Source organism: Mytilus californianus, unplaced genomic scaffold (assembly GCF_021869535.1).
Source record: "Mytilus californianus isolate M0D057914Y unplaced genomic scaffold, xbMytCali1.0.p SCAF_5, whole genome shotgun sequence".
Lineage (NCBI taxonomy): Eukaryota > Metazoa > Mollusca > Bivalvia > Mytilida > Mytilidae > Mytilus > Mytilus californianus.
The window spans coordinates 101,234,692-101,261,166 of NW_026262701.1; the positions used below are offsets into that span (position 1 = coordinate 101,234,692).

Genomic DNA, 26,475 nt, shown 5'->3' on the forward strand with positions numbered 1-26,475 from the left:
ACGACCTTAGGATCGGTGAAAGCATAATCCTTTGACAGAATTTCAGTCGCAATGCATCTGTGCATATGTCAAAGAACACAGCTGCGCGGTAATATCAACAAATTATGAATTACATCTAGCAAGGAAACTATATAACAAACTGTCATAAATAATATAAAAGTAAAAATAACAAATACTGTCATATATCAGTAAAAATTCATTTTTTAATTTGAATCAGACTTAAATGAGGACCCTATAATTATAACAACAAAGTTAAGACAGATGGACGAACTGGCTTTAAACTTTATACCATATGCAGCGATGGGCATAAAAAAGGTAAGGATAGGCTCTACTACATGTGATTTGTATTTATACTATATACCAACTAGCATAAGTATGAAAAAGTGACATTAGCATGTTTCAGTTCAAAAGATACTACTGTCACAATTCAATTTTTATTTTCTTGATAATATTGTTGGGTTTTTTTTGGGGACAAGGTTCAGTTCTTTTACACACATGGTACAACAGCTAGTAAAGATATTATTATATACAATTTTTGACTTTCGAAAATTTTAAGGTTAAGGAAGTTTCAAAACATAAACCGTGAGCAAACGTCATCCTGTTACGTTTTACCAATGTGTTTCAGAATGTTTTATTTCATATTAATTATCATTCGTCGACTTGTAGACGTAAAACATCTTTATGTATATATCCAATCTCCAAATCGTGACATCTTATTTTTACCAATATATAACGAATTCTAGAAAAACTGTATTACAATATAGCAACAAAAAAATAAAGGCGCCCAAAACCAAAATGTAATATGCTTTGTGACAAAGACATTGTCTAGAATGTATCAGATTTAAATGTCACATAACCGAAGGCAACTCCATACAAATATAAAAATAAATATTGTCTCCCTCCATTTGTTTAATCTTACAGAGCACGGTATATTTTTCATGAGATCCTTCTTCTGACATCCATCTTTACATAATCTAGCAAATAAAGCGAAATGCAATTTTTCCACAGAAATGCAATGCACTGCCATGCAAAGAATAGAGGTCTTAAAGCGAATAAGTTTTCCTGGAAACTAATTCAATACGATATAACAGTTCAATATATATGTTAATTCTTAACAATGTAGATACGAATATTTAAAATAGAAATAGAGATATATATCACAGATTATCGGTTAAGAAAGACACTGGAGATAGAATTTCAATCTTCTAATGCTCAAGTTTGTTTTATGAATAGTTAGTTGTCCATCAATCATAGCAGTCATCAATTACCCTTAGTTTGCCTAACAGAGAAGACACGATAACGACCAAGAGGTTGGGAGGTGAATTTGACGAATGTTTGGCCAAGTGGTGCCCGACGTATAAGACTGTGTGGTGATGCCATTTGAATCGCCGGTCTAACCTGTGGAACTTGTAGTCTATATCTCGGAGTCCCAACCATGTGTATAGCTGGGGTAGGACGAGTATGTATAACTGTTGGTTTCTGAAAATTTAACCGATCAATTTTAGCCTGATACCGTTCGCGTTCAGCTTTTGGTTTTGAGGAGTTAGGTGAAATGTTTTGTGGCTTATTTACGCCCATGTAACACTTTGTCCTCTCTCTTGCATGAAGGAATGGTAACAAATGTTTTCTGTCTATAAGAGAGTACATAGAATTATAATTTGTGCCTCTAGCCAGTGACCTAAACTGATCAGCCAAAACCCAGTTGTTGAGAATGCTTGCAGGGTTACGTATTTCGGGTTTCTCGTCGTTTATAATCACTTCTTTCTTTGCGTGTTGTTCAAATATTGAAGACAATTGTTCGAATATTTCCGCTGAAAACATCTGCTCGTCATCTGTTTCAGTCTTACTTGGTTCTAAAACTTCCTGTAGAGAATCTACTTCCAAAAGGGGCAAATCTTTATCGACAATCTGGAAATAAAGATAAGAACTCGTCTTGATATTTGATATTGCGAAAAAAAAAACAACCATCATTTACACATCTGTAGCTGACTTTCTAACCATTGACAAAGTGACATTTTCAAAATATATCCTAATGCATTTAAAACCAACATAATGAATACTAGTATTATAAATACAAATAATAATTTCGATTCTCTCTGGCTCCTAGTCTTTATCAAATATTGATGATAATTGTTCAAACAAGAATTCATGCGTTGTGGTCCTATAAAGCATATCCCAACTCGTTTTCAAAGTATTGAAAAAAAGGAAGTAATGTCCTACAGATCCAAAAACGAACACACATTACAACTTATCACTGTTGAGTTGCTAACCAACTTGAAGTCCTTTTATTTTATAGAGGTGTTTGAGAAATATGTGACGATAATTTTTGATTTAATTGAACATATTGAAAAATTCAAAGTATCGGCTGATAGGAAGTACTGTGCATAAAATAAGTATTCGTCACCTTACCTTTATTTCCCCCTATACATTTATAAAATCACAGATTTTATCACAAAATTATTTTAAAAGTGTTTGTGTTTTGATTTTTACAAACCAGGCTTAGAAAAATGCAGAATTATCTTAATTTCATTTGTTTAGTTGTTGATGTTTTTGTCTTCAGTTGTTTTGTTTTAAATCATCAAATATGACAATGCAGTCTTCACGCTAAACCACAAGTCCACAAGCCCAGGCTTGTAAAATTGCTTTCAGGCTGGTAAAATTCTTCTCTACAAGCCAACATAATACATCTAAAATTTTCGTAAAATTGAGCTTCGGGCTTGTGGATTCAAAAGTTTATCGTGAAGACTGCAAAGGTAAATTTAGAATCAAATAACCAATTCAACATGTGACAATTCTCCTTCTGGTAGTATCAAGTTGATAAAAATCCGAAAAGAAATCACCCCACAATATCTTTTTTTTATTAATGTAGTATTATATGAAATTAAAAGCGAAAAGTCGCAAATGACAAATACTTATGTCATTCCACTGTAGGTATCTAACAAATCCGGAAAGAGTTCATACGTTACAACTAATCACTGTCAAGCTGATAACTAAATAATATGAAGTTATTCTGTTTATTTTCAAACAAAGTGCGAGGACAGTATTTGATGGACGAGTGGACAAGCTGATTGCAATAGTTGGGGTAGTTGTCTCATTGGTAATCATATCTCCTTACTTTTGTAAAACTAATCTGTATTAGGAAGCTACCATTTAATTTTTATGGGGGGCTAGGATGAAATTTGAAAAAAATAGGCAGGACAGGAGTTTTGAGTAAAAAAAAAAGGCAGGATGAGATTATTTGCAAAAAAAATAGGCAGGATGACAATTTATGTAAAAAAAAAAGTCAGGATAAACTAAAAAAAAAGGCAGGACGGAATAGAGTGAAAAATAAAAAGGCAGGACCGAATAGAGGGAAAAATAAATAGGCTGGACAAAATTTTTCATCCTAGCCAACCCCCCCCCCCCCCCCCCCCCCCATAAAAATCCAATGGTAGCTCCCTTAAGAAACAGAACTTTGCTTATTTCCTCAATCATGTAAAGTTCATTTATACAAACATATATGATATAAATACTATTCACCTTATCAAGTAATTCCTGTAAAAAAACGTTTTCATTGTCATTCACCTCGTCTAAATTAATAACGTCACATTTCTCGTTTTCATAACCTTTATCTGCGTCTAGTACCGGTTCACATATTGTACTGTTATCTGTCCTATCATCTGCTTTCAAATTATTTACCAAGTTTTCAAAGCTTTCTGATTGGACTGGAGCACCAGAGACACCAACTCTCCGTTCTTTCTCAAGATATTGCAAATCAAAAAGAACTTCTGCCAATTTTTTGGAAACTACATCTCGTGAAAATTTCATGTCGTCTGCTGAATTTCCTGTAATGAGTTGCTTTACAATAGCTCCAAATGATTCTTTTACAATTTCTTGTTGTCTTTGCCTTTTGCGTTCATATATCTCTTTAATTTTGTCTTTTGAGTCTAAAATGCTCTGATATAAAATCCTCCTGTAATACTGAAGTGGGTCTTTATTTTGTTTTGACTTAAGTTCCTCTTTCCTCTGTTTTGGTTTTTCCAAAGTTTTTAATTTTGCATATTCATTTGGCGAAACTTCATAAAAGAATTTCAGCCAACGTTTTAGTTCGTCGTCTTGTTCTAAGGATGACAGGGACAGAAACCTTGTCATAGCTGGACAAGAAAGTTTATCTTCTTCTGCTATGTCTATATGAGGGAAAATAATAAAATTATGTAAAATTGATTTCAGACTTGTATTAAGATATGTAAAGTAAAATATAGTTCAAAAAAAGAACGAAAAAAATATCCAAAAATACAACTGCCCTAAACCAATGACTGAGTTCAGCACACCGAGAAATTTAAGACGAATATCATGTAAAATTCAAACTCATAAAATTATGTGAGAAATTCTAATGATTTTGTTAAAGCATAATATCATAAGTCGAGACGAAGTGTCTGTAATTAACTTCTCCACAAATATTTCTTGAATTTCACATATATGAATTTTGATTTTTTGCTTTTAAAATAAACCAGATAATGACATTAAAATTGAAGGTAACCGTTTTTGTTTTTGAGATAAGAGCTGTTGAAATCAAGAGCATGATATGCCAAAAAAATACAAAAAATATATAGGGAAAATCATGAAAATAGGCAGGTATTTTTACATTCTTAATATTTTTTTAATTTATTAGTGCACAGTATTTTTTTTTCGATGTATGATTCAAAAATGGTGCCAACAAAGTCCTTAGCACATGTGCTTATTTTCAAGCTACTGTGCATGGCACAATTTATACGTCACCTTTCTTTTTTTTTTTTTATATATATTTCATATAAAACCGGTGTTAAAAGGCGCAGAATTGTCTAAAGTATCTATGTCTATTTGGTCATAGTTTTGTCATCAATTATTTTTGATTCAAAATATGAACATGTATGATCATTTTTTACAATTTAATTTGGTTGAAATATATAACAAATTTATGAACATAGAATAATACTTGTGTTTAAATCATCAGAAATTGAAAACGCGCCACAATAAAAATATAACCAAATAAACAAATGAGACTGTGATAATTCTGCTTCTATTGGTACCAGTTGATTAAAATCCAACCAGAAATGTCCCCACAATATTTTTTTTTAAAAACGTAGTTTTATATGAAATGTTTAGTGAAAAAACACAAGTTGGCCTTGTACTATATATCACTAGATCTTTTGAAAGTTTAATTTTTTGTTTAGAGAAAAAAAAATGAAAAATATTCGGCAACGTTATTGATGTCTACAGTGACGTCGTCACAATGTCTACGCTTTATATAAGTAACGCTATTGCACTGTTGTGCCATGCCGTTTGCAAATTGTGTGTGTGTACCAGCCATTTTGCTATAAATTATTGCAGATGCTAAAGAGTATTCAATTGATAAGATAGACTGAATAATTTTCACGGATATTTTAGCGGCCAAAAAAATGCAAATGCGCAGAATATTTGTACTGCAAATGAAAGAAAGTTACTGTCGGCTTTCAAATGGCAATATCTATCATATAATATTATTACATTGGTAGCATTGAATTACATTGATTTCCCAGTCAAATAAAAACCGATAATTTCACATGTGAAATAAACGTGGTTATTTCACTCTCTGACGTCATACAACAATAGGCGTTGTCAAGACGTCCATAACGTCGGATCAAAACAAATTGTGAATCCCATTGCCAATGTAATAAAAAGAATAACCAAAAAAGAATTCAAATATCGAAAAATATTCAACTCGTGACCGAACAACACTGATAATTAACTCATGCGCTACGCGCATTCGTGAATTAACCCTTTCGCTGCCAAACAAATACACCTTATCGCTATTTATCCGCCATTACTGGACATCACACAAGTTCCCGTAAAATTTTGACGTCATAATAGAAAATATCTGACGCCACAATGGAAAAGTGATTATTGTATGACGTCAAAAGTTCGAGCGGGACAGATTCTCGGGTCAAGCGGGAATAGCGATAAGGTGTATTGTAAACAAAACCCCTTCAATGCCAAGGCTTTTTTTATTGTCTTTACGATTACGCAAATAACGTCGACGTCATAGTACAGGTTTGATAGCGCCAAAAGATTTTAACTGAAAATTGGCGGGAATTCAACCTTTTAATAGTTTATTTTCATATTACCGACTTTTGACTCCGAAGTTAATAATATTTAGACAGGTTACCTACTCTGTTGAAAGATATTCTGGTCCCCGTTCGAGTAAGAGCAACTAGATAAAGTAAAATCAAGCTTACAATTGGTAAAACTTTTTTTTTTTGGAGAGGGGGGGGGGGGGGGGGGGGGGATGGATAAACTGATTTATGTTTTCTATACATGACAAACTAATTTCACTGATTGTAAGCATGACCCTACTTCTTTCAGTTGCTCTTACTTGAATAGAGACCAGAAATGTCCTACCACAGAGAAGGTAACCTGTCTAAAAATCATATACTTCAGACTGAGTCAAAAGTCCGTAATATGAAAAAGAACTATTTCAAATTAAGTTATCACTACTTATAAAAGAAAGTTTGTGATTATTCTTTATGAATAATTTCATTACATGAGCTTGGGATACAAAAGTCAAGATTCATATCATATAATCATTTATCAAGAAAGATTTTTTATTCATCAGTGTTACATCGTCTGCTGTGTTTCTTATAACATGTTTTATGAACAACTTTACGACAGAGAACACATATAATTATATATGTTTCGACCTTTTCCTGCCACCAGGGACATATCGTACAGAATATACAGAACAATCTCTTTCTTCAGTTTCGACCAGGCAATTTTCTCAAATGTTGGTTATTTCTTTCATCATTCAAGACCCCAAGAGAGGCACGATTTCTTGTCAAATGATCTTCGGAAAATTCGGAAAATGTCATCAATTAATAATTGTATAAAATGGAGGCGAGATCTAACATTGTGAGAGTTCTCTTAATATAAAACTTCTATCGTACCCCCGGGGGTGTTACTTCCTATATTTTTAGTGGTACGAGTGTGCTGCAAAACAGGGTCACTTTTTCATGCCCTGCTGGTTAGAACAGGGTCCCTTTTTCATGTCCTGCTGGTTAGAACAGGGTCGCTTTTTCATGCCCTGCTGGTGAGAACATGGTCTTTTTTAAACAAAGGATTTGTCTAGAACAGGATCGCTTATTTGACTGTTTAAGATACCGTCTAGAACCCGGGTCTAGAACAGCATCTATTTTATACGGTCTAGAACAGGATCATTCCCGGTGCATATTTCTGAGCGTGTCTAGAACAGGGTATACATTTTCTGAGCGTGTCTAGAACAGGGTATATTTTCAATATTTCTGTTTAGAACTGGATATGTTTTTCAATGTTTTCTGGTTATAACAGGGTATGATTTGGCAAGTGCTGTCGGCACAGTTATACCCGAAAGGATAGTCAGTAACCCCCCCCCCCGGGATCGTACCTTAATATGAAAAATAATGTGTTCGTGTTCTTAATTCTGGACAGGCGTACAATAATTATTCACTGTAATTGTAATTTAAAGTTTTATAATTGTTCACAAAGTTCTGAGGATTGTGTGCGCTTTTTTTTTTCTTTCTTTCTTTTTTTTTTATAAAGACTAGTATGGAGGGATAATACGTTGAGAGAAGGGACAAAATAATAAATGAGTAAACACATGAACCGATCGAAGATAGATTATTTGTATCTCTTGTATTCAACCCCTTGATTTATTATTTCTGTTTAACTGTTTGGCCTTTCCTAACGTATGCCGTATATATAAATATAGTCTCAAAAATTTGAACGCAGTAAAGTTTTTTCATTAAAATTTATTCCATGCATAAAAATTCACTGGTGTTTTTTTTTAAAGGAACATGGGCTTAAAACTACCTGTTTGTTTTCAAGACAAACTTCTTCATTGAATGAATTGTTGAAAATCAGCATGAAATAGGCAATGGGTCTGGCATTTCTCGGCAGCATTCTTTTATGTCCTACATTTCTAAAATTGTGTGTGATCCCTAACTTCGGCCGGAGGATAAACACGAAACCAAGGGTTAGGATAAGCCATAATCCGGTGGATACATTAATGGATGACGTCATTAGCTCAATTACGTCATTAATGTGCACTGCACTTTTTGGCGTACTTTTCATCTTTTCACGTTTTTGAGGTTTTTTTTTTAAATTTTTACTTGCGTTTTTCTCACCCGTTCTTTGTAAAGGTATTTTGTTCTTATTTTAATAATTACTATCTTCTATATTTTATGTATTTACATTTTTACTTTTATTCTTTTTACTATGATACATTTTTTGAAATAAACCCTTGAAAATTTCAGGAAAGTAAGCCTAAAATGCATATATAAAATATACTGCAAAAGCGCCGAAAAAAAGAAAGTAAATTTTAGATTCTATACTTTTAAATATAATAAAATTATTATATATCTATTATTCTATAATATTTATAAAAGGATCCTTACATAATTTTATTTTTATAAATTTCATAAACCATATTTTTTAATATTGGTAAAAAAGCGCGCGAAAATTACAAGATGGAGGAATTAAATTTAGCGCAAAAACGGCGACGTCATAGTACATTACGTAGTTCATAACATTATTTCAATTCATCGGCCCTTTGGCACTGACAGGAGTATGACTTTGGGCCGATAATCGGCCCTGTGGCACAGAACTCGTTAATGTGTTGTTCGGTCACTCGTTGAATATTTTTCTCTATTTGAATTCTTCGATTAGTTATTCTATTAGTAATATATAGTATACTTCCATCTTATCTAAATTGAACAGTTGTCCACGCCTTTTTTGTAATGCTTGTATTGTCCTGATTTTTACGAATCCAATATCAAAAGTTACTGATCGTGTTTGATTTCGTCATCAGAATGATTAATCTATACATTTTGAAAGATTATAATATTGGGGTCCAATGCACACGTCTTTTTAAAATTTTATTTCTGCGTGTTTGTATTTATCAATTCACAAAAAAGTAAGCCTCATTTTCAGCATATTTTCATCCTCACCATTTCCGCTGCTATAAATACGAAATATCTAATTCGCACACATGCACGTAACACAATTCTGCAATTTCATTTCACAAAATTTCCTGTCTCGATTGCTTGCTCTTTTCTTCAGTTACATTACAAAACACGTGTATAATGTTTACTGGCTGAACGGAGTTGCAGAAACAAAAGAATATATTTCTTGAACCATTAATGCATTATTTTTTCAGTATCCAGTTCATATTATTCAGAACATGTTCATGTCTGTAAAAGGTCAAAAGTAGACCCCCCCCCCCCCCCCCCTATACATTTTAACAAAAAAGAACAGATCGAAGTTTTTTGATTTAACTTCCCGTGGAACCTATTTTATGCATATTCAAGACAAAAAAATGCACCTAATGTAATACTAAAAGATAGACATATCCAGTGCATTTACTACAAGACGTTCCTAGTGTAATGCTATATTATAGGATTAAACACATTTTTTCTAGAGGTTATTGATGTGTAAACTGGGGCGATTAACTCACAAACTGAATAAAAGTCCGAAGGACATTTATGTAAAGTTTGTGAGTCAGCGGCCCAGTTTACACATCAATAACCGCTAGAAAAAATGTGTTTAATCCTTATAATTCTCAACTCAAACATTTGCAATTTTTAATTAACAATTTTAGGTACATTGGCTACTATTTATCATCAAATGCACAATTGACATTTCGTAACTAAGGAGTAAGCCGCCATATTGACTTTCTGAAATCCATTAATGTTCGATTAATGCAATAGAATCTAAAATGAAATAACACATACCTCAAAAACTTCATTTTAATGAGATATTATTTAAATTTGAAGCGTACAAGTAACTGAATGGCTTCATCTTGAGAGTTTTCATTCGTATGACGTCAAGTTTCCCATGACGTTAATACGGCAAGCTCATTCATGAAATTTCGCGGAATTTTATTTTGTTGTAAATTTATACATTTTCCAAGCTTTAATGTATCATTTCTTTTTATTATTCACTAAAATAGAAATAACAGTTATGTATTTGGTTTTTTTCAAACTCCATTTGCTTGAACCCTTTGTTCCCATGCATCTGTATCGCGCATGAATAGATCACAATGAAGGTTACGAAAATAGTTTCGGCAACATGGTCTATCGAAGTGTAAACCAAGGGAAAAAATGCTAACGGACCAATCAAATTTAAGTATCTGTAGATATGCAAATCATATAAGAATTATCATTGTATATAGTGTAATGCTATAACATATGGTATAGTGTAATACTATGACATTGTATATAGTGTAATGGTGTAACATTGTGTATAGTGAAATGTTATAACATTGTATACAGTGTAATGCTATAACATTGTGTATAGTGCAATGCTATAACATTGTATATAGTGCAATGCTATAACATTGCCTATAGTACAATGCTATAACATTGTGTATAGTTTAATGCTATAAAATTGTGTTTAGCGTAATGCTATAACATTATATATAGTGTAATGCTATAACATTGTGTATAGTGTAATGCTATAACATTGCGTATAGGGTAATGCTATAACATTGTGTATAGTGTAATGCTATAAATATACCTAGTGTAATGCTATAAATATACCTAGTGCAATGCAATTAGAATGTACTCAGTATGCTGTACGAATGTAACTAGCGTAATTCTAGGATACTTTTCATAATGTAATGCTGTAAGAGTTTACCTAGTGCAGTGCGATAATAATTGTGTTTTCAGATAATGAAAAGAGATTACATTTAATATAATGCTTGTTTTAAAAAGAGTAGGTTCAGGACCATATTGGCACTTAAATTCCGTGAAAATTAATTTTAGAAATAAAAATACCTGACGAGTACAAATCATACAAGGATCACAAAAATTTTGTTATAATGTGTATCTGACCCATATTGTATATACATCTTTTTGTAAAAAAAGTCCTTTTGGTCGAAGGATATATACCATACAAATGCATACATACAGACAATTTGGCCACTAGTTAACATATACTTTTGAAGCTGCCTACATTGTTAAAACGAACAACAGACAACAAAGGTATTTTGTTTTTCTACAATTGCATATTTAAAATCTTTGTAATAAAGTTTAGTCTTTAAATATGATATTACAAAGTTTTATTTTTAGTGCCAATTTAAGGTCTTCCTAGCCATACTCCTTTTGATCCCGATGATAGTATCATCGGGATAGAGAAGAGTATGTTGAATTTTGTAGTATAGCTGCAGAATCTATGAAAATTGGACAAAATTGGTTTTTAAATTAAAGAGATAAAATCTCTTTGAATAGCTTTAAAAATGTAAGAGTCTAAACCCATTTCATCTATCATTTCGCAAAAATCGAATGACATACTCTCCATTTGCCTTGAAGGGGTAAAATTGCAATAAACAGGTGTCAGATTATTTTCCTGAAACTGTAATGAAATAAAAAAAAAAAACAGCAAGTGCTACCCGTTATCACTACCAAATAGTTTACATTCGTAAACACTTAAATAATACTATCCAGTCAGGTTATCATCAAAATTATTATCCAATCAGATCAAATATACGAAATGACCAAAAGAAGTGGACAGTAATTGACAATCGCGAAATCGCGAAAATGAGAAGTTAAGCCATTTCGCGTTTTTCGCCCTACAGAATATGAAAGGAGAACACGCGAAATGGCCTTATCCGGCCACCATATGAAATTCTATTTAGTCATCATCTTAGAGTGAGACTTGAGGAACAAGATTCGACTTCAAACTTTCATTCACTTCTTCTGAAAGATACACAAATCACAATTAAGAAATGCGATCATATTCGTGCCGAATTTTAAGATTCTGGTTAGTGTTTTGTGTACTGGCTCTAATTTCTTTTTTCGTCGTCTTTGTTCTTCGACATGTAAATGTTGTACTACTAATGTGCGGTAACTCTCTTGGTATCTTCTTACTTTTTATAAAAAATGGAGACATGTGCTAAAATTTTCAATTGCAATATATACTTAATCGTTGTCGTTTGTTGTATATCATATTTGTTTTTAGTTCATTATTTTGTACATAAATCAGGCCGTTAGTTTTAAGGTTTGAATGTTTACATTTTGTCGTTTCGGGCCTTTTATAATAGCTGACTATGCGTTATGGGTTTTGCTCATTGTTTACGGTGATCTATAGTTGTTAACTTCTATGTCATTTGGTCTCTATTGGAGAGTTGTCTCATTGGCAATCATGTCAACGTCTTTGTTTGAAACTTTATAGATCACAACACAAATTCACAATGCGATCATGTCATTTAAGTATTCGTCACCTACAATTTTATGCTACTGTATGAAACTACGGTTTTTAAAAAAATATTGTGAGATAATTTCTAGCTGGATTTCAACAAAATTGTACCAATAGATCTAAGCAGAATTGTCACAGGTTATTTGTTTATTTGGTTATATTTTTGTTGTGAAGCCTTTTCATTCATTTTCTGTTATAAAAGTTTTATTTTGTACCCTCTCCGGCGTGTCTGAAACGGTAACAGCGGTAACAGGGTGATGTTCACTAACAATCGGATAGTCAGATTTCTGATTGGAGTCGATCTGAATTTTTTTTTAAACATGTTGTTAAAGTTTTGAGACAGAACAGGTGTATTGTTTCACTCATGATAAACCGCACGAAGGCAATTCTCGGTTGTGTGCCCTTTTTATCTTTCTTGGAATAAGGGAGATAACCCGCATAACAAACGACGCATTATTTATTATCCCATTCCGCTAGAGGCGTGTAATAACGTATACTTCGCCTCAAAATTTAGCCTTTTAGGGCAAAACACGGGAACAACAAGCCTGAAATGTTCAAAATTTAGCTTCACTTCTATATAGTTCAAATTCAGACGTTTTTGCATAAGCACGGATTCTGAAGGAAGAACTTATGGAGCCAAAACCAGAAAATATTCAGTTTGTCTGCTTTTGAATTGTTATTATTAATTTAAGTCCATTTGACTACAAGCTTGATATAAGACAAATGGTTTAAATAAAAATCATTAATACATGTAGGAGACATTTGGATCTTGCAAATATGGACGAAATTTAGGAAATCAATTCAGCATGTGAAGTGATGTGAATTTCCAAAAAAAGATCACGAATTTAAGTGGTTCAGTCCCTATGTTGTCCATGTAAAGTTCATGGCCAAAAATATTCGCCCGTCAGATACATTTTTTTGCTATATGTTTCATATACTTTTATCTTAAAAAAAAATATTATGGGATCATTTCTGGCTGAATTTTAATCAACTTGGTACCAATAGAAGCAGAACTGTCACAGGTTTATTTTTTTATTTTTTCAATTTGGTTATTTCTTTTGGCATTTGCCTTACACTGGAACCAGAAACATACATGCGTCTCTGCTGTAAGTAACACGTGTGTATGTCAACCAAACTAAATAATAAACAATTAACATACATGTTCACATCAGGTTAAAAAATTTACAATTGAACAGATCCAAAACTTTTACAAAACAAACAAATATACTTCAGACAATTCTGCGACTTTCAACTGAACTGTTTCAAAAATAACACGCTTTTTAAAAGACTGTTATAGATTGAGAGTACATAAATAACGGAACTAAAAATTTAAAAGCAGAAAAAATGGAAGGTCCGAGTCATTTGTTTTTGAGATTAAAGTCATTAAAAATATGATGGGAAATGATTCTCTCTAGATTTTTCAAACATTTAAAATTGGCACCTTTTTTTTAAAAAAACTATGATTTTATGCGATTTTCAAAAATGGCGTTTTAAACTATATATGCAATGAAATTATGAAAGAAGGGGCTAGCAGTAAAATTGTTTATGGCACAACATTGATAAAACCAGAGGATTTCGAATATCTTTCAAAAAGTCAAAGACAAGATCAGCGAATCAAACCATAAATGCATTCAAAATAATATTTTTCGAAATTGTGTTTTTATATGAAATATATAGCAAACAGTTGTTGGTGACGCCGGAATACTTACGGCCATGCTCTGTGTACATATTATGCAATATACCTGCTGCAGTTTGAGTTGAGTGTTTATTTTCATCTTTCATGGCGTTTTTGGCCCTTGTGAAGTATCGTAATTTGTCTCGATCTTCAAGATCTTCCCAAGCTTTACGCATCAAATTGTCAACCTCTTCTGTAGACGAACCAGTGTGAAGCTGCTGAAAATGACGTCTATGTTCACTGAAAATGAATTACATTACAATCTGGTTAAAATGTCAACGCTTTGTTTATAGGCACTTTCTGTAAATGAAGGACATACACACAATGAACGTTTAAGTTGTCTTGTTTAATGAGTCCTGTAATTCAGACTAATTTACCGAGCCAACTGACTTCGCTGTTCGTCGACGCACGAGCCTAAATACATCTCTGTAAATATCTCTGATAGACCTAGATCATCAGTCGTTTTTCACCAAAACTTTTGTGAAGAACAAACCGCGGATCATTTGTTGTTATAGTGCAAATTTTAGAAGTTCATGTATAACATTACATTTGAACGCGTAAGTAAATTTCTGCGCAGCGCTTTACTATAGAAAGTACCTTTTCCTAAAATTTAGAACATTGATAACCAATGGAGACTTTCGCATATCGAGTCTTACTACCATTTCAAGTCTTTTAAGAGTTAATACCAACCTGGACCACAGTATACATGCGTATTTTCCTACTCGATTATTTTTCAATAATTGTTCATCTTCTGGAACGTTCTTTTTCTTCGTTTTCTCTTGTTTTGTTAACGGGCTACACTGTTCAGTCTTTGTTCTGAAAAACAGTATTGTTATTTATTAAAAAATTAAAAAAGAACGAATGAGTCACGTACAATATTGTCACAAGTCAGGAATCCAAGTAGTGATTGTCTTCTGTCACATCTCAATGTTTTTGTTGTTTTCCATTTTGGGAATTGGTGTAAATGGCAGATCTTTCATAGACTATGAAATTTATTTACTATTTTCTTTTGATTAGTTGGAGCGATTTGAGTTTTATTGTATTGACACTTGTCTTTGGTTGACGACCGTATCTATATGTGCCCACTAGATGGGTTTCGGGTTTTTTTTGGGGGTTGCTGTTCATTGACGTACCCATACAAAAAATCTCTATTTATTCTTTAATATATTATGAAGACAAAACGAAATATATACTAGGTTGAAAAAATGTTTGTCATGTGGAAAAATACTCAATGAAATTATACAATAGTTGAATACAATGATGAATATTAACAATACAGATTTGATTTAATTGGACTTTTTGACATTTGTGAAATGCAAAATCTAAAAAAGTTAATTTATGTTTAAGTTCATAGAAACATTTGTAGGTTCAAAGAAGAAAAAATGAAAATTGGTAGTTCAGAAACAAGAGTTGCCTCCATAGTTTATGTTTATCGCCCAGTCGACACGAAATAAATTTGTTTTTTTTATTTCAGGGATCATCCAAACTTTATTTCTGCTAAGAAAGTCCAATATTTTCATAGAAGAAATGAATTATAGAATAATAAAATAATAGTAAAATAGAATACAGTAGGAATCTTTATACCTAAATCCATTCTATACACTATTCTTGCAAATTATGATTCAATGGCAATGTCAATGTCTCTTGTGTAGAGTTGTCTCATTGGCAATCATACCACATCTTCTTATTTTTATAAGTATTCAAAGCACTGTTATTTTGACAATACCTTTCCAATTCCTCTGGTGTTTCGATTTCTGCCATACCGGGACCTTTTCCAACTGTAGAAGCATTGGCTACTCTATGACTTCTTCTCTTCACAGATGATTCTCCATCGCTATATAAGAACCTCTTCCGTTTTGACCTTGCTTCATTTTTATGTGATGTGTTCCTGCCTTTATTGTTCCTTGTTGTATTCAGTACATATGCATGATCGTCTTTGTTACCGGAACATATAACCTCAGCCCTGTCATTTAGTTTCCTGATTCTCAATTTTAGTGCAGATCTCTCACACGATGGTACACCAGGATTGTCTGTACTTACAGCTTCACACGAAGACTGTACTGAAATTTGTAGCGTTTCTTTTTTGTCCGGATATTTGTCTTGTAAAATATGTGAAGAAGCAACTATTACTGGTCGGGGGTTTATTGAAGACTTCGTGTCATCGTCAGCTTTGCTGTTTGTATTTTCATTATTGTCTTGTGGAAAACAGAAACTAGTCTCTGTTTCTGTTTCTAGATATGCCTCATTGTTTACTTCCTCAATACTGTCAATACTGCTAACAGATGTATCTAAGTTATGTCCAATGTTTTCTTTTTCCGTATTCCAGTACTCTTTAGACTGCTGCAATATTTCAGGTAATAAAACGCTCTCTGTCTCAAATTCAACAATTTTGTTATTCATGGTATCGATTTCACAGTTATTTTCTTGGTGTTCCTTTGAAATAACATCTCTATAAAGTATTTTCATTGCTTCATTATCGTTTGTATTTTGTAAATCAGGATTAAAAATTGCATCTTCATTATTAGCTTCTAGAACCTGCTTTTTGGGATAAAGTTTGTTTTTTTGTTCTGTTTGATTAATACCATTGTACAAGTCGTCTTTCGTCAAATATTTCAAAGCAAAGTCTTCGTCGTTCTGCAATGATGGACTCTTTCGACGTTCTTGTAATCTGGCGCTTCTTTTAGTGGGTGTAGTAAATGGGAAGTGTCGTTTTGGACTCGAATTGAGGTTAAGATTCTTTAAAGAACACGTGTTATTTTCATGGACCACTTTAGGAAAATCAGCAAATACATTAACAATTGCTCTAGATTTCACTGGTGACCATTCTGTCGCTGATGTTTTTAGGCCCGATTTGATCACAATATTATCGACCGTTTCTGATATCTTTATACTATCGGCTTCATTATTGGTTGTTGCGGTTCCGTTTTGTTCAGCTGTGATTTTACCAAGCGCACATTTTTGTGGTGTAAGTCTTTTAAACCGAATATTTTGTGGAAACCCCTCCCATAATTCATCATCTGTCATTTCGCTGCGTAACTTTTTTCGTCTTGGTATTTCTGCCTCATTTATTTCATCTGAAATCAATTCACTATCTCGAACTGTTCCTAGATTTTCTGAACCATCGAATGATATTTTACGCCTTACTGTTTGTCTTGGCGATGGTATTTTATCAATATCAGCCTTGATATTGCGATGTATTTTGTTGTCATGGTTGAAATTTGCTGTACATTTATCAATAGGTTCTTCTGTTGCATATGGGTTATTATCGAATGGGTTGTCATGTAAAAATTTTTTATTTGGTTCATTTGACGTAATATTGTAGCTGCTAACCTTTTCATTGTTTTTCGGATCTTCAGTCTTTTCTATAACATTCTCAAATTCTGAAAAACGTGGAGATTTTCTTATGCCAGATCTTCTTGTTTTTGGTGAAACGAATGTTTCAGGTGACTTACTTTTCATGTTTGAAAAAAATATCAATACAGCAGCATCGTCCTAAACTTTCTTTCCTGTCTTCTCAACGTCGAAGCGAAATGAAGGGTCCGTTGTGTACACGTCAGATTTGTGTTGACGTCATTGTACTGATAAAGACGTCACAATAAAGCCACTTGTTGTTCCTTTTGAGGGTCTTACGGGGTCTTCTAAGAATTCAAGCTGCTGTATCATTATCATTCAACCTCAACAAATCATTATTTTGTCAATGCACTTCACCTCACTTAGAAATTTCACTTAGCACTCGTCGTCCGCCGGTATAGAAAAGATTCAACGATATTTATTGTTAAGTTAAGGTGGCTCACCCCAATAAGGACCCCCGGTAGAATTTTTTTATTTTCACATATTTTGTAGATTTTTTTATGCTGAATCCAAAAATGAAAAGAAAAAAGGGGGTCACCAGGCTCGTTTTCCCCTCAAATGGAAGCGAAATGTGCTATTTTGACCCTATTTCCAAACTTTTCCACCCTTACAACAATAACGACTACATCAAATTCAAAGACTTTTAGAACCATGTCAGTTTGATTATTATGTGAAAAAACAATTAAATTTGAAATGTAAACGTTCCCCTTGGTTGTTTTAGACTTTAAAATCCTTTTATTTTCAGATTTATGTCTAAATTTGGCATTTTCTAATTTCAGTTTAAGCCTAAAAATATTGGTTAAATCGATTTTTCGTAAAATTTCCCCGGTAGATTTTTTTTAAAAACGGATATGTCAAAGCTATGAACTTTTCGAGCATTTTAAGGTAAAATAAAATGGGGGTCACCAGGCTTTTAAAAAAGTTACGAGCTTTTGTTTAACCCCTCTACCCCATGAGGTCTGATTTCAGTGCACTCCATTAATTACTTTCTTGTGAATTTTTATTGATGTCTTTAAATAAAATAATGTTTGTAATTATATCATTGAACCACAGCAGAATATAAATGTGATTAACATTTTACTATTTGTTATAAAAAAGCGAAATTTTGATTATTTTGGTGAAATACGGTAATTTTTTCTGGCGCGAGTTGCTTCCCTGTAATTTGGCGCCATAATCGGACAACAGAAATTTCAGGATCGCCATTGCTGAGCAGCATACTGCACTGATAAATACGACCATGTGCATGAATAACAGACATATTGGCGAATAGTCAACGATAAAGGTAGAGTCATTACATAAGAAAACATAGATTTTAATATATTAGACAACCAAATGTTATCAGTATTACGAAAAATACAAAGTGGGGGGTTATCTCAAAGTACTCGCTACGTAGAAAATCACTGCGGCTGAAACCTTGCATGGGCTAAATTTCTGTTCTATGTATAATCGTTATGGCTGGTATCTTATGTTTGTGTTTACTTGACCCTTAACATGTTAACTGGCAAGTTTTGAACATGTATAGCCTGTTTTGAAAAATATCAGTGTCAAACAGTCAAAGTGGAGGGGATGGTCATTTTCAGCATCTACCTTTAGCGTCAAATGAGACTTGATTTTATATCGTCATTCGTAAAATCTAATTTTGTAGCCACGTTAGGGTCAAATGGAGTAAAATATTTATCGTTAACGTCTATAATGACTAGTAAAATGGTGTACCCCATAACTTCCCTCGGACAGGGCCAGGGGATCATGTAGTCCAACATGATTCCCACTCCCCATCCGCACCTCTATTTCTCTTCCCTTTGACTCTAAAAATTTTCTCCCCTAACTTCTACTTTCATCCCCCTTGCTCCCAGACAAAAAAATGGCAAAATATATTTCCCAGATTATTCATCCCCCCTCTTTTCGGATTCTTGTCTTTTCACCCAAAATCATGTTCGCTCCAATTCACGTTCATCCCTTTTACATTTGCACCCTGAGTCTGTTTGTACCCTTCCTTTAATCTAAATCATGCTTTTGTTAGTATAGTTCTATAACACAATAAAATAAAGATATATTAAGTTTATTTTTATTGTTTGAAAATAAAGTGACTCACACGAGATCAAAGGGTGTTTCTATTTATAATCTTCATAAGATTTACTTCTACCAAATTAGTTACTTTTATTTTCACTTCAGACCAGGCTTACTAACGGACATGCACATAATACCCCCTTTTCTCACTTCTTGATCCCTCATTCCCATGTTCCCTTACCCCTGTCCACCCGCTAAGGGGACGACCATTTGATATTCTGGGGGGGGCCAGGAGGATTTGTTTTTGATCGGTTATTTATTTTTGTAAACTAAGAGGACAGATTATCCATTTTCTGCACTGTTGAAGCAAGATTTTTCATTTTCATTAAAGCAAGGGACTGATTATTTATTTTCACAACTATATTTATAATATTTGAAAACATACAATTTTTAAATTCATTTTTTATTATAAATAATACATGAATAGTCCAATCATTATGTACCATTTAATCAGAATTAATCATCATCATCTGTAGAAATGAATCTTCTGAATTCCCAACTGCATATACATGTATTGCATACATACAAGATATTAAAGTTTGGCTGTAACTAGTGTCTTTTAAAAGTATTGCAAATCATTTATGCCGAGCGGAGCGAGGCTAAAAAAATTTGAAGGGTTTTGGAGCCGCTGAAGGCCCCATGTTGCTATAGAACTAATGATGCAAAATGTGTTTCCCATACCCTTTCTTAATCTGAAAATGAAAGTTCTGTTTTAATCATTTTTTGACAATATTTTGGTCTCAAAGCAACATGTATAGATTCAGTGTAAGACTTAAGTTTTTAGGAACAACATCAAAAGACAAATATAAAGCAAAAATTTAATTCACATAGTTAAGTATGTGGCTGCTGTTTTTTTTTAAACTCTTGATCAAGTTAATAACAAAATTACTAAATTACAAAAGGAATGCAACACTAACAGAATACAGAAGGGCAATCAATGAACAAAAGACAAATAAATAAGAAACATTGATCCCCAAAAAACAGGAGCTACGTCTGAGGGAGAACAGAACTTGCTTCTTACAAGACACTTGCCGTGAAAACAATTTGATATGAAGACAAGCTTTTGGTTTTGAAATTTCCTACATGAGGCATTTGCCTGAATGTAGTTACTGCCATATGTAATAAAAGTGAGTTAAGTGTTCCTGAGACAATATACCTCAAGTTAAATGAAACCCATTTTTCAGACATTTCAAGTTTTTTAAATAATATTTATACTTTTATTAATCAAAGATTTGGGAAGTGATTCCCGATTTTTTTTGAAAAAAAAGTTGAATTTTATGAAGAATCTGGTGCAATCTCGTGCTCTCAAATAGACCTGCCGAGTTATTTATTTTTAATACATTGCAAGTCAGGTTATTTATTTTCAAACTACCACAGAACAAACCATTTATTTTTGTGATTATCAAGGCTGAGTTATTTATTTTCAAAATCCTCCTGGCCCCCCCCAGAATATCAAATGGTCGTCCCCTAATGGGGTTCGATGGTTTCGTTTGTTTTTTTGAGAATATGAATGGCCTAATTTGTAAACATTTTATTGATGGATTTGTCTTGATCACAATTTGTTTACGATTAAACTCCCCCCCACCCGTCTCTCTTAGGTTTAAAAAATTTCATAACATCAAGTATCAGGTTTAAACATACACGTAGGGCTTATCTTGTTTACCAAATAACACATACATTTGAGTTGAAAAATTCATTATTGTTTTGTGCTTAGTATTTTTAAATACAAAATTTATGTATTCCATATTCCAAATAAGGTACAAGACACCTCAGCATAATTTGGTTGACGAGGAGTACAAATGTAGCTCAGCTGCATTTCAGAATTTTTAGGGAGAGAAATAACTTGTCCCTGGCAGCGAAACAGCATGCCCTGAAAAGCCTGTATTCAACATATAAAAACAAAATCACTATTTACACTTGCTGTGCATGTAATTTTATTTTGTTTGCTCAGTATTGTTGCCACAAATTCTTCTTTTTTTTACGCCGTAGTGGAGGGGGCATTAAGTTTTACCCTTGTCTGTCTGTACGTACATGTACGTCCCAAAATTGGTTTCCATTCTCTAACTTCAGTTTGCCTCGACCAAATGTTATGAAACGTATACAAAATGCTTATTACCAACGAACACAGATCAAATTTGATTTTTTTTGGTGGTGTCACTTTTATTGTTCTAGAACTATGCCCCTTTACAAATGGAAAAATTGCTGAATTTTTTGTTTCCATTCTCTAACTTTAGGTTGCCTCTGACATCCAAATGTTATGAAACTTATACATGTTATACACATTACTTATTACAACAAAACTCAGATCAAGTAAAAAGTTGGGTAGTGTCACTCTTACCGTTCCTTAGTTGTGTTCCTTTAATATAACTTTATATGCAGTCAGGGGACTTATTGAAATAAGTGATTTTCAAATCACTTATTTAAGTAGCAAATTCGAAGTTTTGTCACAAATTGTGATTTTGTAGTTTTACCAAAATTTTAAACACATATGTTTAGATAATATCTTTTCATTAGTAAAATTGAAAAAAATGAACTTTTTGCTTCTTTTAAGCAGCAAGGTTTATGCCTTTGATACAATCATTTGGCTGCAAATTCTATTTTAGTTGAAAAAATGCTTTAAAAATGGCTTTACATAATGAACTGATACTTTCTTAACAGATTTTTCCCAGCAGTGGGATTATTTTTTCTGTAAAATTCAAGGTTTCATCTTAAAATAATGATACTTAAAGAAGTGATTTTTTGGAAGGAAATTAAGGTATGATACTTAAACAAGTGTTTTTTATGTCATTATCCTAGATTTAGTACAAGGTCATCACCTGACATGACCTGGTCATCCTATCAACACAGATGTTGGTTCTGATAATTCTAGCAACATAATTAGTCCCTGGATCATTATTATTCTATATTTAAAGCTACAATAAAATTAAATCACTTAGTTTAGTGATTAATTTGTACTACTTAAATAGGTGATTATTAAAGAAAGACAACTCTTACTTCCAACCTTTATGGACATAATGTTACTTGAATCAGTGATTTAGAAAATCACTCATTTAAGTAAGTCCCCTGACTGATATAGTCAATTTAAAATATGTATTAGATTGTGCTTTTAAATGTCAATCATGGTTGATTTTCTGACAGAATTACTCTGACATTTAATTTCAGGCTTCAAGTACATGTAAGAGGAAGGAGTGATTTGTTGTGAAAGGTCCTGGAATGTTCAACTTTACTTTGAAACTATTGACAAAGTACTGACAGAATTCACAGGAGAAGCCAGTATCATCTTGTCTTGCAATTAGGAACTATATGTAAAGTGCTGAAACTTAAGAACAACCAACATTAGAAGCCAAGATCAACAATACTTGGAACTACATGTATAATCAAAGTACTGTCAGAATCCATATGAGAGATCCCAAGATCATCTACACTTGGTGTCTATATGAAATGTGTTGTCAGAATCCACTTAAGAAGCAAAGATCAACTATAATTTGGAATTATATCATGCTTTAGTGCTGTCAAAATCCATGAAAAAAATCCAAGATCAAAAGGACCTACTTTACCTACCTGTCCCAATGATGAATACAGATTATTGAGTCTTATAAAAAAACACTGAAGATTAATATTGATATAAAAATATTGAAAATATAGAGCTAATGATTGTACATGTACATGATGTATACATGTCAACAATTACTAGTATATTGAAATTAACAATGCTAATAAATGTTTTATAAATTTGATCTCATAGACATTTGAGGAATAAAAATAAAAAATGTTTCAAAAAATGAATTTTAATAGAGCTGAATTAATTTTTTTTTTGCTGTCTGTAGTCAATTTTGCTGCAAACACAATCATTGATATGCAAACTGCAATATATGCAGTTGTCTTTATTACAGAAGGTAGCTATGAGATTTGTAAATTTTGGAAAACATGATACCAAGTGGCAGTTGTGGTAAATGCACATGCCTTTGCCTCATCTTTTACCCCACCAACCCCTGCAACTTGAATTATTTTACATCATTTGGCATTTGTTTTCCATCCATATGCTATTCAGTTTCTATTTCAATAGTTATATTTTCTGGATAAAAGGAGAAATAAAATACAGTTTTGTTCAATGAGACAGCAACCAAACAAAAAAACAAAAGAATTATATATTGTCTGGGAAAACTTGTGTCTCACTATTAATTGACATTTTACCAACTGTAAATTCAGAAATTATTGCGTGCATTTATTATTGCGATTTTTGACGAATGGACTAAATTGCAAGTTTAATTATTGCGATTACAAAAAAAATCTGCATCAAGATCTATAATTGATTAATTCAGTTTTCAGAATGCAAGTTCTTATATGTGATATTCACCCTGTCGCATTATTTGCATTAATAAAAACCTCACAATAATTTCTAAATTTACAGTATCACAATGATCCAGATTAATATTGTTTTGTAAATTAAGATATGCACTCAAATTGATATAGATTGCTACAAAGATCTCAACCTCATTTCATGGATCAATGATCAAGGTTAAAGTTACCTGATTAGGGTTGTTTATCAGATACTGTTTGCAATAGGTCATTTGTCAATATCATTTTTTAAAGGCAGTGCTTTAATGCCTTTCTAGTTGCCGGGTTAATCCTTCCTTCCGCGATATCCAACTTATCTACGTGGGGGGTCATTAGACTCCAAGTAGATCCGGAAATGTTGAATTCTCTCCTCTTCTTATTGCGATATAAAATGTTTTTTGTTTCATTTCATTTACATTGGGAAATAGAGAAACGATCATTGTGTTTTGTTAGTTTTAAAAACTTTTGATATATTAGTATTTTGCATTATAAGCAGTCAACCGATTGACAAACTAGAATTATTTGAATTCCGTGTGGAAAGAGCTCGGGTTAATTTCGAGTGTTATCTGCAATCTAGATGTTTATAAATCATTTCAGTCGTTGATATAATAATTAAAGGTCGACTGAACATGAATTATATTATACAATTTAAAGCGCATTTCTGTTTATGCACGTGAACCCGTCTAACGTTATTTTCGCAGTTATATAAAGTAGCAAATTATCGTTCCTGAATAGGTGGCGCCGTGGTAGCGGATCATGTTCCTCTTCTTCCGGTTTCTGCACTGTGCAACTATTTCAGTTATATTTTTAATTAACGATGCCAAGTACTTGTTGTTGTGTACCTGGATGTCATTTAAGAGGAGGACATGCATTTCCAAATGACTTAAAAAGAAGGAAAAGTTGGATCAACGCCATGGCCCATACGCAGATTGGACGAGAACACGATGATATCGTGGAGTCCATCTCAATCAGCTGTTGTTTGCAAGGCACGTTTTACTGAAAAAGACTACGTGCAGGAAACTATTCATGGTAAAACTCTATTTTCTTTGTGAAATATATAGTTATATATGTAATCTCCATGCGAATAAAACAAAGTCTGTTTACAACCGCAATTATCGTTTTAGAATAAAAGGGGGTGGGTAATTCAAGACGTCATAATTTTTTGGATTACGATTCAATGTGATCTGTTTGAGATTTTTTGGTGATTGCTACAATTATAATGATTTCTTACAAGAGGTATATCATACTGAGAATTATTTTAGCAGTAATTATGCTAATGTAGTAATGACAGGAATGCATAAGCTATGCCTCATAGACTTTCTTGAAAAATATAAATGACAATGTTAACAGGAACAAAACAATGACATGCTCTCATCTATATTATAGTTATTTAGGTACAAACAATGTACTTTTGTTGCATAAGTCTCTCATTGTTTGTCCTTTGGATTTACATAACATACATTGAATCAGGCAAACATAGTTTTATCCAGATTGTAATGAATAAATCTAGTTAATATTTCGCCAGGTAGTACAAAGTATACATTGCTAATGGAAGTTCATTTAATTATAAAAAGCTAATGTTTTATAACCTTTTTCAGGACGCAAACCCACCATACAGAGACTTAAGTCTACTGCAATTCCCAGCCTATTTTCCTGGACCAAGCAAGAGACTGAATCGTCCGCAAAAAGAAAAATCAGGGCAGTTTCCTGTGAAAACAAAAGAACTAAACTTGATGAATATTGTAGTAGAAATCTAGAGGAAAGTTTTGATTGTAAAGTTGGTTTTCCTGAAGAAGTCATTCACACTGCAGAAAGGATTTATGACTGTCCACCACCAACTGCCGAGCTAATGTTGAGCTTCACAGATGGAATTACGCAAACACCATCAATGCCTATGTTTTCAGCAGAGAATTTTGAAATTAAGACACGTGACACAGCCATGCATTTTTATACCGGTTTAGAGTTGTATACTAAATTTTTATTTGTTTTGACCACACTTGGTCCAGCAGCACATTGTTTGAGATACATATATTTTCAAATTGATAGGGTGTCAGTTGAAAATAAGTTTTTTTATGACTTTGATGAAATTGAGGCATCATACAACCAACTTTGAACTGTCTAGATTCTAGATTGAATCTTGTGTTAAGAATATTGTGTATACATGGATTATTTTTATGTCTAAACAGTGGTGTGAGGCTAACACTTGGCCATCTAGTGGTTTAGTCAGGTATTTTTCACCATCCAACTTCAAATTAAAGTTTCCTACGACTTGGATTATTATTGACAGCACAGAATATCCCGTGATAAAACCTAAAGCTCCTAGAGCTCAGGCAACCTTTTCATCAAATAAAAACAGAAACACTGAAAATTCTTGAATGTTCGACACCTGGTGGTTTAGTCAACTATGTCTCTATGTCACATAGAGCGAATTATTGGACTTGGCAAAACATACAAAATTCTAATAAATCCTATGAATGAAACTGAAACAAATCTTTCATCTGAAATAACATTTAGTTGTTGTATGTTGTGTAATTTAAGAACTTGTATTGTGCCAAAGGATGCATAAATAAAAGTGACGCAAATGAATTTTGTTCTGATATATATATATTTACAATTACATGCACATGTAAATTGTAATGCATATTAAAATAAGGAGATGTGGTATGATATTCAGTGAGTTTATCAAACTAAAGTGCATAAGAAATGGGTTTAAGCAGTAACAGGTGTTACTGTCACCGTACAATCTCCAACAATGAGAAAAACTCGTACCCTGTAAAAAATTTCAGAGATCTTACAACTAAGTTTTGTTGTCTCACCTTGAC

At 32.8% G+C, this 26,475-nt stretch overlaps 3 protein-coding genes across 3 annotated transcripts; 1 reads left to right on the top strand and 2 right to left on the bottom strand.

Moving 5' to 3' along the window:
- Positions 1–233: 233 nt before the first annotated feature.
- On the bottom strand, positions 234–4,152 carry LOC127702149 (uncharacterized). The gene is made up of 2 exons (XM_052206253.1): positions 3,520–4,152; positions 234–1,908 (listed from the first exon to the last, which is right to left on the bottom strand). Exons 1-2 carry the CDS (start codon positions 4,129–4,131, stop codon positions 1,261–1,263), a joined length of 1,260 nt encoding a protein of 419 aa, XP_052062213.1. The 5' UTR covers positions 4,132–4,152; the 3' UTR covers positions 234–1,260.
- Positions 4,153–11,670: 7,518 nt separating this feature from the next.
- LOC127702836 (uncharacterized) lies at positions 11,671–17,438 on the bottom strand. The gene is made up of 4 exons (XM_052207138.1): positions 15,624–17,438; positions 14,588–14,713; positions 13,965–14,137; positions 11,671–11,723 (listed from the first exon to the last, which is right to left on the bottom strand). Exons 1-4 carry the CDS (start codon positions 17,354–17,356, stop codon positions 11,671–11,673), a joined length of 2,085 nt encoding a protein of 694 aa, XP_052063098.1. The 5' UTR covers positions 17,357–17,438.
- A 6,978-nt stretch (positions 17,439–24,416) lies between these two features.
- Positions 24,417–26,235, top strand: LOC127702172 (uncharacterized). The gene is made up of 2 exons (XM_052206279.1): positions 24,417–24,682; positions 25,252–26,235. The coding sequence occupies exons 1-2, from the start codon at positions 24,598–24,600 to the stop codon at positions 25,764–25,766; spliced, it is 600 nt and encodes a 199-aa protein (XP_052062239.1). The 5' UTR covers positions 24,417–24,597; the 3' UTR covers positions 25,767–26,235.
- Positions 26,236–26,475: the final 240 nt, after the last annotated feature.

Bases quoted from the DNA above. Each gene is read 5' to 3' on its own strand.
- LOC127702836 (XM_052207138.1), bottom strand. From the start codon at position 17,356: ATGAAAAGTAAGTCACCTGAAACATTCGTTTCACCAAAAACAAGAAGA. The intron at 14,714-15,623 runs GTATTGTCAAAA...ACTGTTTTTCAG, and splicing joins ACACCAGAGGAATTGGAAAG to AACAAAGACTGAACAGTGTA. The intron at 14,138-14,587 runs GTTGGTATTAAC...ATTCATTTTCAG, and splicing joins GCATGTATACTGTGGTCCAG to TGAACATAGACGTCATTTTC.
- LOC127702149 (XM_052206253.1), bottom strand. From the start codon at position 4,131: ATGACAAGGTTTCTGTCCCTGTCATCCTTAGAACAAGACGACGAACTA. The intron at 1,909-3,519 runs GTGAATAGTATT...CTTTATTTCCAG, and splicing joins TACAGGAATTACTTGATAAG to ATTGTCGATAAAGATTTGCC.
- LOC127702172 (XM_052206279.1), top strand. From the start codon at position 24,598: ATGATATCGTGGAGTCCATCTCAATCAGCTGTTGTTTGCAAGGCACGT. The intron at 24,683-25,251 runs GTAAAACTCTAT...AACCTTTTTCAG, and splicing joins CGTGCAGGAAACTATTCATG to GACGCAAACCCACCATACAG.